Source organism: Nerophis ophidion, linkage group LG06 (genome assembly GCF_033978795.1).
Source record: "Nerophis ophidion isolate RoL-2023_Sa linkage group LG06, RoL_Noph_v1.0, whole genome shotgun sequence".
NCBI classification, from domain to species: domain Eukaryota; kingdom Metazoa; phylum Chordata; class Actinopteri; order Syngnathiformes; family Syngnathidae; genus Nerophis; species Nerophis ophidion.
The window spans coordinates 58080050-58095237 of record NC_084616.1 but is presented as its reverse complement, the minus strand read 5'-3'; the positions used below and the strand labels follow the sequence as shown (position 1 = coordinate 58095237).

At 39.0% G+C, this 15188-nt stretch overlaps 1 protein-coding gene across 2 annotated transcripts in view; it reads left to right on the top strand.

Annotated features, from left to right (window-relative positions):
* Nucleotides 1–15188, top strand: part of plcg1 (phospholipase C, gamma 1) — a 41084-nt gene that overhangs the window by 23388 nt on the left and 2508 nt on the right. The window contains exons 6-31 of one of the 2 annotated variants that reach the window (XM_061904400.1): nucleotides 89–173; nucleotides 266–349; nucleotides 725–747; nucleotides 829–898; nucleotides 1004–1105; nucleotides 1832–1950; nucleotides 2387–2472; nucleotides 3169–3289; nucleotides 3480–3648; nucleotides 6114–6236; nucleotides 6434–6535; nucleotides 6660–6847; nucleotides 7584–7784; nucleotides 7987–8106; nucleotides 8338–8518; nucleotides 8619–8696; nucleotides 8774–8877; nucleotides 9007–9100; nucleotides 9181–9250; nucleotides 10049–10212; nucleotides 10646–10742; nucleotides 10834–11058; nucleotides 11151–11299; nucleotides 11373–11487; nucleotides 12752–12913; nucleotides 13005–13093. In XM_061904400.1, coding sequence (XP_061760384.1) covers nucleotides 89–173; nucleotides 266–349; nucleotides 725–747; nucleotides 829–898; nucleotides 1004–1105; nucleotides 1832–1950; nucleotides 2387–2472; nucleotides 3169–3289; nucleotides 3480–3648; nucleotides 6114–6236; nucleotides 6434–6535; nucleotides 6660–6847; nucleotides 7584–7784; nucleotides 7987–8106; nucleotides 8338–8518; nucleotides 8619–8696; nucleotides 8774–8877; nucleotides 9007–9100; nucleotides 9181–9250; nucleotides 10049–10212; nucleotides 10646–10742; nucleotides 10834–11058; nucleotides 11151–11299; nucleotides 11373–11487; nucleotides 12752–12913; nucleotides 13005–13093 — 3121 coding nt within the window. Of the gene's footprint in view, nucleotides 1–88; nucleotides 174–265; nucleotides 350–724; nucleotides 748–828; nucleotides 899–1003; nucleotides 1106–1831; nucleotides 1951–2386; nucleotides 2473–3168; nucleotides 3290–3479; nucleotides 3649–6113; nucleotides 6237–6433; nucleotides 6536–6659; nucleotides 6848–7583; nucleotides 7785–7986; nucleotides 8107–8337; nucleotides 8519–8618; nucleotides 8697–8773; nucleotides 8878–9006; nucleotides 9101–9177; nucleotides 9251–10048; nucleotides 10213–10645; nucleotides 10743–10833; nucleotides 11059–11150; nucleotides 11300–11372; nucleotides 11488–12751; nucleotides 12914–13004; nucleotides 13094–15188 lie in introns of both variants that reach the window. The other variant, XM_061904399.1, reaches the window with a different exon arrangement.

The window sequence follows — 15188 nt, the reverse complement described above, 5'->3', positions numbered from 1 at the left end:
GTTTGTCTGCACGTCTCTAGACCCAGTTTATGTGCAACTCCATATTTGTGTTAGATTTTTTTTTAACCAAGCATGTGCTTGTGTCTAGGATATCCTGTAAGGATCTGAAGAACATGCTGAGCCAGGTCAACTACAGGGTGCCCAACATGAGGTTCCTCCGAGAGAAACTTCCAGTAACCTCCTAATTTTCTTTCACTTGAGTTCCCTGTTTACTTCAGCATGACAATTGAGCTGAAAGCCTATCACGTTTTGTCTTGTTTTCCAGGACTCTGAGTTGAGAAATGGAGAAGTGTCCTTCAGCCAGTTTGCCCAGCTCTATCGCAACCTAATGTTTGATGCTCAGAAGAATGTAAGTTTACACAAAGCGTCTTGTCATGGGTCCATCATGGCAACACAGACCTGGCTTAATCCATGCATCCCGTCGACCATCCACCCCCACAATCCGATACCATTTCCACAGCATGCTTCCTCCCCCATTTGTCTGTTCTCAAATGACTGCAAGATCAATACAGTGCAGTTAAAACTCACAAAGCTCTTCTGGTGAAGGCCATTAGGGCATAAATAATCATACACAGATGAGGAGAAAGCATGCTCGGGTCAGATTCAAATAAATGGATGATTTTGGTGCTTGTCATGACAATCTCACACTAACTGTTTTGTGCCCATCGTCAGGCTTCAATTTACTCAATTGAATTAACTCAATTTTCCTTCTTGCTCCTGTTAGCTGGAGATTCCGTTTTTGCAGAGGTAGGCCAAAACTAGGCTAATAAGCCAATTTTCAGCATCATGACCGATGTGTGCTTGCTTAAGCAGTACGTTCTCTGCCAGGTTCATTGACAGACCAGAACAAAGGATCTCCCTTGAAGACTATAAAAGCTTCCTCCTAGAATCTCAGATGGTAATAATGTACTTGGTGCACATCTACTTTTTTTGAAGATTGTCTTCCTTTTATGTGTTATTAAACATACGCTATTATTTATTGTTCTTCTATAATACTGTACAGGATTCGTGGGCAGGAAACAGCAGCATGGTTCAGGACTTTATGTTCAGCTACCTAAAAGACCCTCTCAGGGAAGTGGAACAGCCCTATTTCCTCCAAGACGAGGTACACATAATCTTTTTCTAACATTCTGTTTTAGGGCATTTTTGCTGTCTTAGAGAAACATCTAAAAGTTTTCATATACAATGATTTTCACAAACCCAAACATGTTGATTGTGTATGCAAGTAATGCTCAGTAATTGATACAAGTGGGCCCGAGCTTGGCCTAAACACATCCTCCCACACAATGAGAAAAGGTTACTGTGTTGGTGTTGTGTAGAAAGTGACAGATACTTTCTGTGGTCACCATAAAGCGTTGGTTGACTAAACAGGGCAGAGAACAGTGAGCAATTGTGCAAACCAGTCTATAGGAGCTGGTACTGTCTCTCAATGCATGAAGTCATATGAATGTAAAAAAAAAAAAAAGGCTTCACGCTGGAAAACCCTTCATTGTAAAATATTAAAATATGGATTGTATTGTTAAATATTCCACACATTTTCAGAACTCTTCAACCATCAGTTTCAAGTTAAATAAAGTGCGTTTTTTGCCTTTTTTAGGAAATATCCCATTGATAAGTAAAACAAACAAACAAAATATCTACATTACAAAACTTTAAACCCAAATTGCTATGTGGTAGTAGTCATGTGTGCTGGATATTTTACTTTGTTGTTTTGCATATGTATCAATATCTGCAAGTATTTAAGTCAAAGTTTCCTCATTTTTCTAATCCATAACTGATGTGTGTGATATGGTAATTTGTTTTTTTGTATCTTTTGATTTTGCCTTTATAGTTTCTGACATACTTGTTCTCCAAAGAGAACACCATCTGGGATTCCTCCCTGGACCAAGTGCGTCCAGAGAATATGAACAACCCCTTGTCGCATTACTGGATCTCCTCTTCACACAACACGTAAGGATTGATATCCAGAACTTTAATGTAAAAATACTCCATCTGTTTAGATTGTGTCAAATGTCCACATAAGCCGATAACTCTAAAAAATAAATTTGCTTAAAACTTAATTAGGTTTTTTCCACTGACGTCCTCAAATCAGATAAAAATGGAATACTCAACTCCCATGTTTGAAAATGAGAGGTCTGTGTTTTGCATGAAAAATATTTTTCCTTCTATTGAAAATGGTGTGAAAGGCAGTTCATATGTGAACCTTGTGTACTAGATACCAAACAATACTCATTGAAACAGCAGACTGAGAACTTTCAGATGTTGTCTGAAGTGTTTACACTGGTCAAAAAAGGAAAATGATGAATGGCAGAATGATGTTTGTATGCGAGTGCCTCAGAGTGTGAGGGGTATGCATACTTTTGACACTTCTCATGCTTATTTTTAGCTACCTGACAGGAGACCAGTTTTCCAGTGAGTCGTCTCTGGAGGCATATGCTCGCTGTCTAAGGATGGGCTGCCGATGTATTGAATGTGAGTAAACACACACATTTTACCCACGAATTAAAAAAATGTTTACTGTAAAAGACTATAATCAATGTTGTGATGAAGAGTCCAAGTTTTTTTTTTTTTTTTGGGAAAGGACATTGCATGTTGATGAACACTTCTATACAGTTTTCAATGAATTGTAATCACACCAGATTCTTCCCAAATTATTTTCTATCTGTAGTCAGTCGACAGGGTTAAAATATTAGAAGTAGATACAAACCACAATGATACATAATACAATACAAATAAGTAAAAGTATAGTACTATTAGATAATTCATCGAAATCATACTTAAGCACCCACCCACACAATTTCATACACTACCATATTTGTAGGACAGTAAATTGGAACATTTTTGGTTTGTCTGCAGCCATTTTTTGACATTCAGCTTTACTTATCCAGTAACCACCACGCCCTCATACTCACACATTGTTTCATAACTATTGCACGTTGTAAATGACATCACATTTGAGCTTGTCAAGCAGGTTTCTATAAGTTTCGTACAAGAGTTTGTTTGTCTCATAGATAAGTAAACACTAATTATGTTGGAATTCAATTACTCACCGGTTGCATTCCAAGGTTTAAATTATAGCTCTTTATTTTATTTTTATTTTTGTATTTATTTTTATACCTCTTTGCAGTGTACTATTGTCGGAACTGAGTACATGCATTTTTTTTGCAGTGGACTGCTGGGATGGTCCAGATGGAATGCCAGTCATCTACCATGGGCACACCCTCACAACAAAGATCAAGTTCTGCGATGTCTTGACCACCATCAAAGAGCATGCCTTTGTCACGTCAGAGTGAGTTCCCAGAGTTTCTTGGTGTCTTGTTACAGGAGTCTCTGCTGATGTATGGGAAATATAATTAGACTGTACATGAAGTGGGGAGAAACAATGTAGTCTGAAGAAATTCTACTGTGTGACAAAATAAGATATAGCAAATGTCACCTATAAGGGACATTGCAACTTTTAAGCCTGATCCTTTCTGCAGTTTCCCCATCATCCTGTCCATTGAGGACCACTGCAGTATTGTCCAACAGAGGAACATGGCCACTCACTTTAAGAAACTGTTTGGAGACATGTTGCTGACCAAAGCGGTGGATATTGCAGCAGATGGCCTGCCATCACCCAACCAGCTCAAGAAGAAGATCCTCATCAAGGTTGAGTGCCCATTGGCTTTCTTGTTTTTTTTTTTCATTCAATAAAAGGTTGTTAATCTTTTTGTACTAGGGATGTTCCAATCAGGGATGTATGTTGCCGATTCAAATACTGATTATCCATAATACCAATCGCATTTTTTAAGTTAAAATGTTCAATGTATTTATTTTGAGGGCCATTGACTGTTTAACAATATCAACACATTATTTGACGTATGTCCTTATTTTCTTTATCAGTATGATATATTTTATTAACAATTATTTGAGCAAAAACAAAGTCAATATTACAAAACTAAACAAAATCAAAAATTATACCAAAACTAAAATCTATTACTCATTGAAACCATTTTTGTCGTCAGTCCTCCTGTGTCCAGGTAATTATTCTCTGAATTTGGAAACATTAACAAAAAATATTTTAAGAAAATAAAATAATTGACCTAATCTTTTTAGTGTACTACTCTTAGTAACGACACCACCAATTTATGAATCGATCTGTCCTCCCTTTACATGTCGCGTAATATCTGTGGCAATGCTTACACACTAACCATTGTTCTTATATTATCCTCTCTCTGGACCTGGGGTGTCCAAACGTTTTTACTGGGGGGATGCGGAGATGCATTGGGATAAAAAATTTGGCCGGGAGCCGAAAAGCAGACTGTATGTAAAGTAACAATATATGCATGTATATACAAACTTAAAGTATATAAACAATACATATATATGTGTACCTATACACATATTATACATATTATTATAATATATTATACAATATATACAGTGTGTGTGTCTGTGTGTGTGTGTGTGTGTGTGTGTGCGTGTGTGTGTGTGTGTGTGTGTGTGTGTATTTATTCACACATATGTTCACACAATGTATATACAAAATATATATTTATACAGTTCTGAAGTGTTGTGGTATAGATAATACATGTATGTAATGTAAGTAGATAAAAAATATATAATTTAACATCCAAATCACTATACTAACATCAATTGTAGTTACAATTTTACACAAACCTTCATCCATCCATCCAATTTCTACCGCTTATTCCCTTTCGGGTCGCGGGGGGCGCAGGTGCCTATCTCAGCAACAATCGGGCGGAAGGCGGGGTACCACAAACCTTCAGTTTTTTATTATTTGTTCCAACTCTGTGTACCGTCTTATTGAGATGAAGTACCTGTGCGCTCATGCTGATCACGTTTATACAGCTGTTTTCACACATAAGCGGCAATCACTGCATATTAATTTCATACCAAAATGAAGATAAAAGTTTGCCAAACATGTAATAATACAGTACTACCTGCGGTAAAGCCCCATTTTTTAGGATACTCGCCAATACGCTGTAGTATGGATATGCGCGCACACATAAATACACACAATGCTTTTTTTTCGCAACACAGCCATGTGTTGATTGTGAGGTAACAACAATCATTTGTACAAAAATAAAGAATGCAAGATTTACAATTTTGTCAGGAAATTATCAGAGACAGGGAATAGCTAACAGATTGAACACCACGCCCCCCACCCTTCATTACCTTGACAACACTGCAATACAAAGTATCAACAATAAACATCGAACTTAAAGATTATGCGAATGTTCAACTCCTACCTTTTTTAGCTCCATGAAGACGGCCGTAAAGTTTTGTATTCAATCAGAAATATAAAGGAGCTAAAATAAGCCAAACATAGCAAAATGTTGAGTGTTTTGCATACTACCCATCATGCGTTGTAGCGTGGATTTTTGGGGTGTCATTTTAAATTGTCTATGCTGCTTAGACATTTTTTATAATGTGTACAAAGTTAGGTGAGCAGGTTGTGTGTTGACATTCTGTGTTAGTTTCGAGTTTACTTGCACTATGAGTTGGAAAGGTTGTTTAGACTAAATCATATACATTGATGCTATACTCAGGACATTTGAAGTCAAACTCATAGAAATTGACCAAAATTACTAATGTTTCCACTCGATGATGATATGTTTGCAGCAATTAGATTGGGTAAGGTAATTGATATTAAACTTGGGACATGTCGCGGGTTAGACATCCTATTTAACATATGACGTCTCAGGACTCATCGTAGTTTGGATATCCCTGCTCTCGGCTATAATTAATGGCTAGCTGGTTTAGCAGCTAGCTTAGTTATTAGCATGCCAGCTCCTTCTTGCTCTCAGGTTGTAACATGTTTAGCCTGGTCCTAATACTTGATTATGCTGCTTTATAATGATACTTAAGATATTAAGGAATGCAGTTTATATGCTGTATATGGTGATACAGAGTTAGCTGTTAGTTTGTCAGCCGGGGGACTAAAAATAAATACATTATTAGCCAGAAGGATGGAGCTTACTTACTTTTTTAAGATAATTGTTCGATACTGACTAGTGGCGGATTGATCAGCACATACATCCCTAGTTTTCACTTGTCTCTGTAATTGGTGATGTTCGTCCTTCATCTCACTGCTCTCTTATGTTGAGCAGCATAAGAAGCTTGCTGAGGGCAGTGCCTATGAGGAGGTGTCCACCACTACGCCCTACTCTGAGAACGACATCAGCAACTCCATCAAAAACGGCATCCTATATTTGGAGGACCCCATTAATCATGTAACTACTCTTTGAAAGAAACTTGACATGTATCTTCTGCAAAATTTCTCACACAACCCCTCTCTGAACCAGGCTTCTCAGCATTGCAGTTCCTGGTTAGATGATGCCTGCTTTTCTGTGCAACACATGGATGTTCTAAATAATTAATGTACCTCAGGCATCCTGCCCCTCCTCATATACTGTCCCTCTTGCCGCAGGAGTGGTACCCTCATTTCTTTGTCCTGACCAGCAGTAAGATCTACTACTCAGAAGAGACCTCAAGTAACCAGGGTAATGATGATGAAGAGGAGCACAGAGAGGTTAGTAGACCTGTTATGTGTTTACAGGCTCACACCCGAAAAAGGCACAGGCTAGTTCAGTACTTCCTGTTCGTGGTGGAGTTAAGGTGACTGTTTATTATTATTGCCTCCTCTTAATTGCCAGGTTTCCAATGGAATGGACCAGCATGTTACAGAGAAGTGGTTTCACGGGAAGTTGGGTGCAGGGCGTGACGGGAGACAGATAGCTGAGCGGCTTCTGTCAGAGTACTGTCTGGAGACTGGAGCGCCAGATGGCTCCTTCCTGGTCCGCGAGAGTGAGACATTTGTGGGAGATTACACATTATCTTTCTGGTATGTTCCACATCGGGACCTCTGTAGATTCTGCAAAAAATAACATTGAGTTAACACACATGATTAACATTGTAGTTTACTATAAATGACTATATGCCAAAGCTTTTTTCTTATTTACAAAATAACAAACACATTTGCAAAACGTGTTTTTGTAATTAAAGATTTTTTGTGCAAACTATTTTAATAGTTTGCATAATTTTAAAAATGTGCTTTATAAATAAAGTTGATTTGATTTGATTTAATGATTTTGCACTGAAGCATCACAATAATGTAGGAAACTATAACAGGAAATTTAACTCTTTGGCCCAGATCCTAAACCAAGTGGTCAGTTGATACTGCAGTGAATCAGCAGCCTCCTAAATTTGCCACTTTGTGTATCCAAAAAATCAATAAAATCAGGTATTATCATTTTTGTTACTAATTAAGATGAAACACACAGAAAATGTGCTGTTTGCTGCTGTTCAAAATGATGTGGAAGTAAACACCCAATACGTCTCATAATATGGTGCCAAAACCACCACACATTTCAAAAGGCAAACACAATTGTTTACATTTTCTATCGAATTAACATGAAACCAGGAGGATGTTTTCCTTGTGCACACGGTTCTGTTTTGACTCATTCAATACAATTTTACCCAGACTGTCAGCCGATAAACACATGCGTACAGTATTGCGTCAATTAATCCATCTTTATTTTTTATTTTTATCCTTTCGTCTTTCCTATTTATATTTCCAGGCGCTCAGGACGAGTGCAGCACTGTCGCATACACTCCCGTCAAGAAGCCGGCAGCCCCAAATTCTACTTGACTGACAACCTCGTGTTTGACACACTCTTTGCCCTCATCAACCACTACCAGCAGGTGGCGTTGCGTTGCAATGAATTTGAAATGAAACTTACTGAGCCTGTGCCGCAAACCAACGCCCATGAGAGCAAAGAGTGAGTGCCCACTGGCCAGGTTATATATAATTCCAACCTGTTACTGGAATGTTTTCTTTTGTTTTATTTGTATAATTATTTTATCTACTACATTCATTGTTTAAGTTGCTAAATCGTACAGTAAATGCGGTACAGAATGTCAGGATGAAGACCAAAAGGTGTACCTGAATTCATCAGATTTTTTTTGGGCTGATTGTTCCAGATGGTACCATGCCAACCTTTCCAGGAGTCACGCTGAGAACATGCTGATGAGGGTTCCTAGAGACGGAGCTTTTCTTGTCAGGAAGAGGGCAGAATCCAACTCATTTGCCATTTCGTTCAGGTATGTCACTCCTATTTAATTGTTTCATGGATACAAAATGTACTTTACCACCAAGTGTGAATGAAGGACGGGTTCTCACTTTTTTGTGAGTGCTTTGAGTATCTAGTTGATAGAAAAGCGAATAAATAAAAAAGAAAAGAAAAATTATTATTTGTTAAACTCATTTGAATAGATAAATGATAATTCATCTTGAAATGACTGTAGAGTGACTTGTGTGTGGTTGACACGCAGGGCCGAGGGTAAGATTAAGCACTGCCGTGTGCAGCAGGAGGGTCAGACTGTGGTGCTTGGGACTTCTGAGTTTGACAGTCTTGTAGATCTAATCAGCTACTATGAAAAGCACCCTCTGTATCGCAAAATGAAGCTGCGATATCCCATCAATGAGGACACACTGGAAAAGATTGGCACTGCTGTGAGTACCATGCTTGGGACCGACCAGAGATTTATGATTCAAAAGGTTTTGTTAAATGCAATAATGATAAACCAACAAGAGACATTGTGTTGTCGGACAGGAGCCGGACTACGGGTCCCTGTATGAGGGGAGGAATCCAGGATTTTACGTCGAAGCCAATCAAATGCCTACATTTAAGGTCAGTGTCCACTGTGGAGGATTTCCCTGTCAGAAATTCCTCTTGCATTTCCATAGCCTTCTCTCTGCTTGTTACAGTGCACTGTGAGAGCAATGTATGAGTATAAAGCCCAAAGAGATGATGAACTATCGTTCACAAAGAATGCCATCATTTCAAATGTGGATAAACAGGAAGGAGGATGGTAGATATTACATTCATTAATCAACTCGCTATAATTATTTTTAAAATAGTGTTGTTTTTTTTCAGTTTTTTTTTTTTTTATATATCAAGTAGATGCGCTTGGGAATATAATGCCAACTACCTCTTTCAGGTGGAAGGGGGACTGTCTAGGGAAGAAGCAGCTATGGTTTCCTGCAAATTATGTTGAGGAGATCAGTCCATCAGCTGCAGAGCCGGACAGAACCGTGAGGCTCAAATGCACGCAAACCTATCTGCTTCTTCAGCTTCTCTTGATTCACCCTGGCTCCTCTTCCATGTTCAGCAGGAGATGACAGAAAACAGCCCCCTAGGAGATCTGCTAAGAGGAAGTGTGGACGTCTCCTCCTGTCAGATTGGTGAATAAATCCCACAACCCCCTGCCGTCCACACTGTGCAACCTGTTTTGTGAGGGCAGCCTTGATTCCAGATTATCTTCTTAAAATGTCATTTTATTTTGCTGTTGTTTGGGTGCCTCTGCTTATTATAATATGCCCTCATTTGTTTTGATTATAACAGTTGTGTTTGTTGTTCTGCAGTATTTTAGACCCTCCAGCCAGTGCACACCCATCACAGCTGTTAATGGTTAAATGCTTTGAGCTTATTCTCTACCCTTAACTGGTGCTTTGGCTCCCTCCAGCGGCAGTGTTGAAATTTGACATTACATTTTCACTACTGGCTTGTACATTCGTTCGCAAGTTTTAAACTGAAAGTCATTTTGAATTAGGCTTGGATTTGCATAGTTCTGTTTTGACTTTTGATGATTTTCACAAGGTTTCTGCGCTATATACTTTGTATGATGTCTCCCAGTGTGCATGGGATTAATCTGTATACTTGAGTTGCCTCCCAAAGTTTGATAACATGCATTTTGTGTTAAGTCAGGACTTTATAGCTCTGTTTAAAAAAGTATGTTTGTATGTGCCCTGTGCTCGATTAGTGACCATTCTCAAGTGTCCATTGCCTCTCACCCTAAGTCAGCTGGCATAGTCTCAAGTTCATCCCTGACCCTGAACAGAAAAAGTAGAGACTCAAAACATGAATTAATTTTAGCAACAAATGCATTTGGAAAATTACTTTTTCAGGCGATTGGTTTAGACATTTATTTTTAATAATTTTTGGGTATTTAGCGGAGTTCTTCTTTTGTGTGTTCCATACAGTTGTGCGTCCCGATGGAAAAGGAAGCAGGCCACATGTCTTTTCCCTGGTGCCGACGACAGCCATGCGAACAAGCAGGGTGCTGGAAGTAGCTGCGAGTAGTCTGGAAGAACTAAAGGAATGGGTGTTAAAGATCCGTGAGGTTGCGGTGACCTCTGAGGCCAAGGTGCGTGTTGCATGACTCACTGTAAATGCAAACACACACTTAGACTTAGACTTCCTTTATTGTCATTGAAATTTGAACTTTACAGTACAGATAAGAACGACTTTTCGTTGCATTAGCTTGTTGTAGTGCAGGATAAAAGAGCAATAAGGTGCATATATAAATAAATAGATTATTGTACAGATAAATATATTGCACTTTTGCATATGCATCCACGTTTACGGATGTATGTTATATTGTCTTTACACGATTTGCTGCTCTCAACCCACCATAATGATTTTATCTTAGTCTTATACCAGTGTGTTTTGTCTTAGGCAGTTTTTTTGTTTTGGATTGTATAATTATGCAGTCCCCCGCGACCCCAAAAGGGACAAGCGGAAGAAAATGAATGGATGGAATTTTGCAGTCATGTTTACAATTGTGTATATCTACATAGCTGGAGGAGGGTAAGATCATGGAAAGGAGGAAGAAGATTGCACTGGAGTTATCTGACCTGGTTGTCTACTGTAGGCCTGTGCCGTTTGATGAAGACAGTAAGAAGCAAGCAGTACACAGCTATAAGTCAATGATAACACCAACACCAGTTCAATTGGGTCAGTTCTAACTTTGATTCTCCACCTGTAGAGATCGGCACAGAGCGTGCCTGTTTTCGGGACATGTCCTCTTTTCCCGAGACCAAGGCTGAGAAGTATGTCAATAAGATCAAAGGAAAGAAGTTCCTGCAATACAATCGACTACAGCTTTCCAGAATCTACCCGCGAGGGCAGAGACTGGACTCGTCAAACTACGACCCTCTGCCCATGTGGCTCTGCGGTTCACAACTGGTAGCCCTTAACTTCCAGACAGCAGGTATCCACCATTGTTATCAATATTTTAGACAAAATAAAGCTGTGACTATTTTTACGCTCATGCTACCTTGCTCCTGTCTGGGCCTCGTACAGACAAGCCCATGCAGATGAATCAGGCATTGTTCATGCTGAACGGGAGGAGCGGCTACGTCCTCCAGCCCCCAATCATGAGGGATGACACCTTTGATCCCTTTGACAGACACACAGTGCGGAGCCTGGAGGAAGTCACTCTTCAGATTGAGGTGTGTGTGATGTAATTATGTTTGTGTGTCAGATTACATTTTAAGGGTGCATCCCTTGTTCTCCACTTTAAAGGTTTTGGGCGCACGGCACCTACCGAAACACGGGCGTGGCATTGTTTGTCCTCTGATTGAGATCGAGGTGTGTGGGGCGGAGTATGACAGCACAAAGCAAAAAACTGATTCAGAAGGTAAATATTGATTTAAAAACAAAATAAATTCCTTCTTACTTACAATCCTCCTAAAGATGCATATGTTTAGTGTGTTTCAGGCAAAGAGGATATGTTAGCATACATTTGCTAGGGTTTTAACAAACTTTCACTGTATTGCCATTGTGTTAAAAGCTGGTAGATATTCAAGCATTTATACGAATATAATTGTTGGTAGAGATTATTACAGGTAAAAAAAATTACACAGGTAACTCTGGATACGAGTACCCCAGTTTACAACTTTTTCAGGATACAAACTGTCTCTTGGCTAATTGTTATGCTATAGGTTACGAGCAAAAAATTTACCTACGAGCCTCCCCCCCGTTAATTGGTGTAGTGAATGTCACAGTGAAACCCATAAGATCTGACCAAAACATCTTACTCAATAGTGTATCGGTAGAGATAACAAGAAAAGATAGGTGTGTTTGTATCTGTGTATCATCAGATATATATATATATATATATATATATATATATATATATCACTGAGAGGAGATCTCCTTCATAAATAAAGCACTATTACTTACTAGCCTGTTTTAGCGCTTGCAGAACTGTGTTTATGTCCATTTTGTTTTGAGCTGTTTAAAAAAGCATAATGACTCAAAAACATGTTATCAAAACAAACTAATTGCCTAGTCATGGTATTGAAAACCTACGGGACTACTTAATTAATTAATGATGAAAATATATATTTATTTGTGATCAATCGCAATCATTTTTAGTTAATTGTGAACAAAACGTGGTACATCGTGATTAAATATATTAATCATTAGACAGCCCTAATAATAATAATAATAAGAAGAAGAAGAATACAAAACTAGAGAAGAGACATAATTTAACAGCGGTTCAGAAAGTGCAAACTTCAGTATATATATCACGTTATAGCTCACATGTTAGATGCCTCAAACATACCTCATAGGTTTCTTACAACTTGTCTTGCTTCAGCTCTGGGGTTCAGGCAAGTACTGTAAGTGATATTTGCTTCAACACCAGCTGCTCTGCATTTTTGATATGAAATATGAATCATGTGAATAGACATTTCTAATGTCAGCTGGATAACACGAAAGTAAACATTTTCCATCGACCAATCAAAAAGCACATATTTCCACACTCGCACAAGTATTAGTATAGTATAAGTAAAGGCCACCGTCCAATCTGCCTGTATTACATCAAATACGCTATTAGACATTGTGGTCTTCTACACTTATTAGCAAGCTGACTGTCTCTATCTGGTTTCTCTTTCTAGCTGATAATGGTCTGAACCCCACATGGCCCAGAAAGCCGTTTCAGTTCTCAGTGTGCAACTCTGCCTTTGCCTTCCTGCGCTTTGTGGTCTATGAGATCGACATGTTCAGTGACCAAAACTTCCTGGCTCAGGCCACATTTCCCCTTCACGGCCTGAAGAAAGGTACGCCGCAGCAGAACATGAACACAACACACAGACATGCTGTTGTGTTCATTACCTCCTCTATCTTCCACTCTCATTTGCATTGTGCCAGGTTATCGGTCAGTCCCTCTGAAGAACAGCTTTAACGAGGATCTGGAGTTGGCATCCTTGTTGGTCCACATGGACATCGTCAGAGGCAGAGTAAGCATTGCTACTTAATATCACCTCTTTCTTGATCCAAATTTAAATGAAGTCATTAGAGGACTTCTTACAGTGTAGTCAGGGCCGGTCCCTGGCAAAAACACTTGTTAGGTGCCAATGGGAGGGCACATGATCATGTCATGAGCTCCCTTCCGTAAAGAGTACTTTCTTTCATTGTAATATGTCATTTGTAAAAGACAATGTCATAAAAGTCAAGAAAGAATAAGTTTGCTCTAAGAGGTTTTATAAAACCAAGCATCAGATCAAACCATTCATTCAACACCAATGTCATCAAACCTCACTTTAGTTCATTTATTTGCAACACCAATATTTGGGAACTAGGATGAGGTGATAGAAACAAGGTAAAAAATATACACTTTAAATGCATTAGTGGCAGCATCGGAAAAAAAGTTATGTTTCAGTTTCACTTCATAGCACATATCTGAATTGAATTGTGCCGTTTATTAGCATAAGATTGGCAGTAAAAGTAACTTTGTGTGACTACTTCTGGAGGGTACAATACCTTATTTTACTTTAATTTGTTTTAACGTAAAATACCCTTATTGTCAAGGCCTGGCGGCCATAAATTAATCGTGGTGGTAAGCCACATTTAGTTACATTAAAGTACCAGCAGAGTGGAAAAATAATTCTACTTTATATGCTTAATTGTGTTTCATTGTATCCATTAAACCATATCCAATTGTATTTACAATCTGCAAAGTATGTGAAAGTACCATCTAAACATCACAAAATGCCACAATTTCAGTCAGTCATTTTGAATATTTGGCTCCTAACGTTTTTGGTAATTTCTGTGGATTGTCCTCACTGTAGTTACACTTCTGCACTCAGACCACATTAACAGATCAGTCATATTGGAAATACTCAAAAATTAGAGATGTGCGCTCTCTATCATTTACAATCCCTATATAAGACAGGAACACATGTTTTTTCTCTTTTTTGAAATTGTAAATAAATAAAGACATAAATAGTCTGTCAATGGGGCACTCTATTCCGCCCACAAAACACTCTAAATAACCTTCCAAAACCCGCTATATACATATATACATATCGTGACCTGAATATTAACCAAATTTTAGCCGTCCATCCATCCATCCATCCATTTTCTACCGCTTATTCCCTTTCGGGGTCGCGGGGGGCGCTGGCGCCTATCTCAGCTACAATCGGGCGGAAGGCAGGGTACACCCTGGACAAGTCGCCACCTCATCGCAGGGCCAACACAGATAGACAGACAACATTCACACACTAGGGCCAATTTAGTGTTGCCAATCAACCTATCCCCAGGCGCGTCTTTGGAGGTGGGAGGAAGCCGGAGTACCCGGAGGGAACCCACGCATTCACGGGGAGAACATGCAAACTCCACACAGAAAGATCCCGAGCCTGGATTTGAACCCAGGACTGCAGGAACTTCGTATTAAGCGCTAACGCAGACAAAATATTTTTTAGCAGCGGATTGATAGCACCCAGCTAAGTAGCCCTCTGCTTCTTCACTGTGAGCTGGCGGCGATATCCTGCTGCTCCCGCATCATCGCGTCTCGGCTCGTCAGTTACTCTCGATTATAAGTCATGCCTCTCATCTGGATATTAGGCGGATTTAGCCATGAATCTAGAAGTTGTTCATCTGTGACATTCAATGTATACTCGGACATGGAGACAAACACAAACAACCAAAGTCAGTGTCTGTACGGAGACTTTTCCTAGTTAACCCTTTGTGTGCATCATGATTCATTCTTTCTATAAACGGGAAGATATGGACATATCCGTCGTCATTGAAGTAAGAACAGACTTAGTACAGTAAGCTATTGTTTTATTATTTTTATAGTTTGTATTTCTTGTTTAGCCATGAATTGATTAACGTGGACCCCGACTTAAGTTGAAAAACTTATTCGGGTGTTACCATTTAGTGGTCAATTGTACGGAATATGTTCTGAACTGTGCAATCTACTAATAAAAGTATCAATCAATCAATCAAAAAGCACTTAGCAATACTGCTACATGATGCTTAGTGTTTCACTAAAGCTGGATCTGTTTCGCAGCGCTTCAAAGACTTGTAAATCATCCTCCTTATATTCAGGAT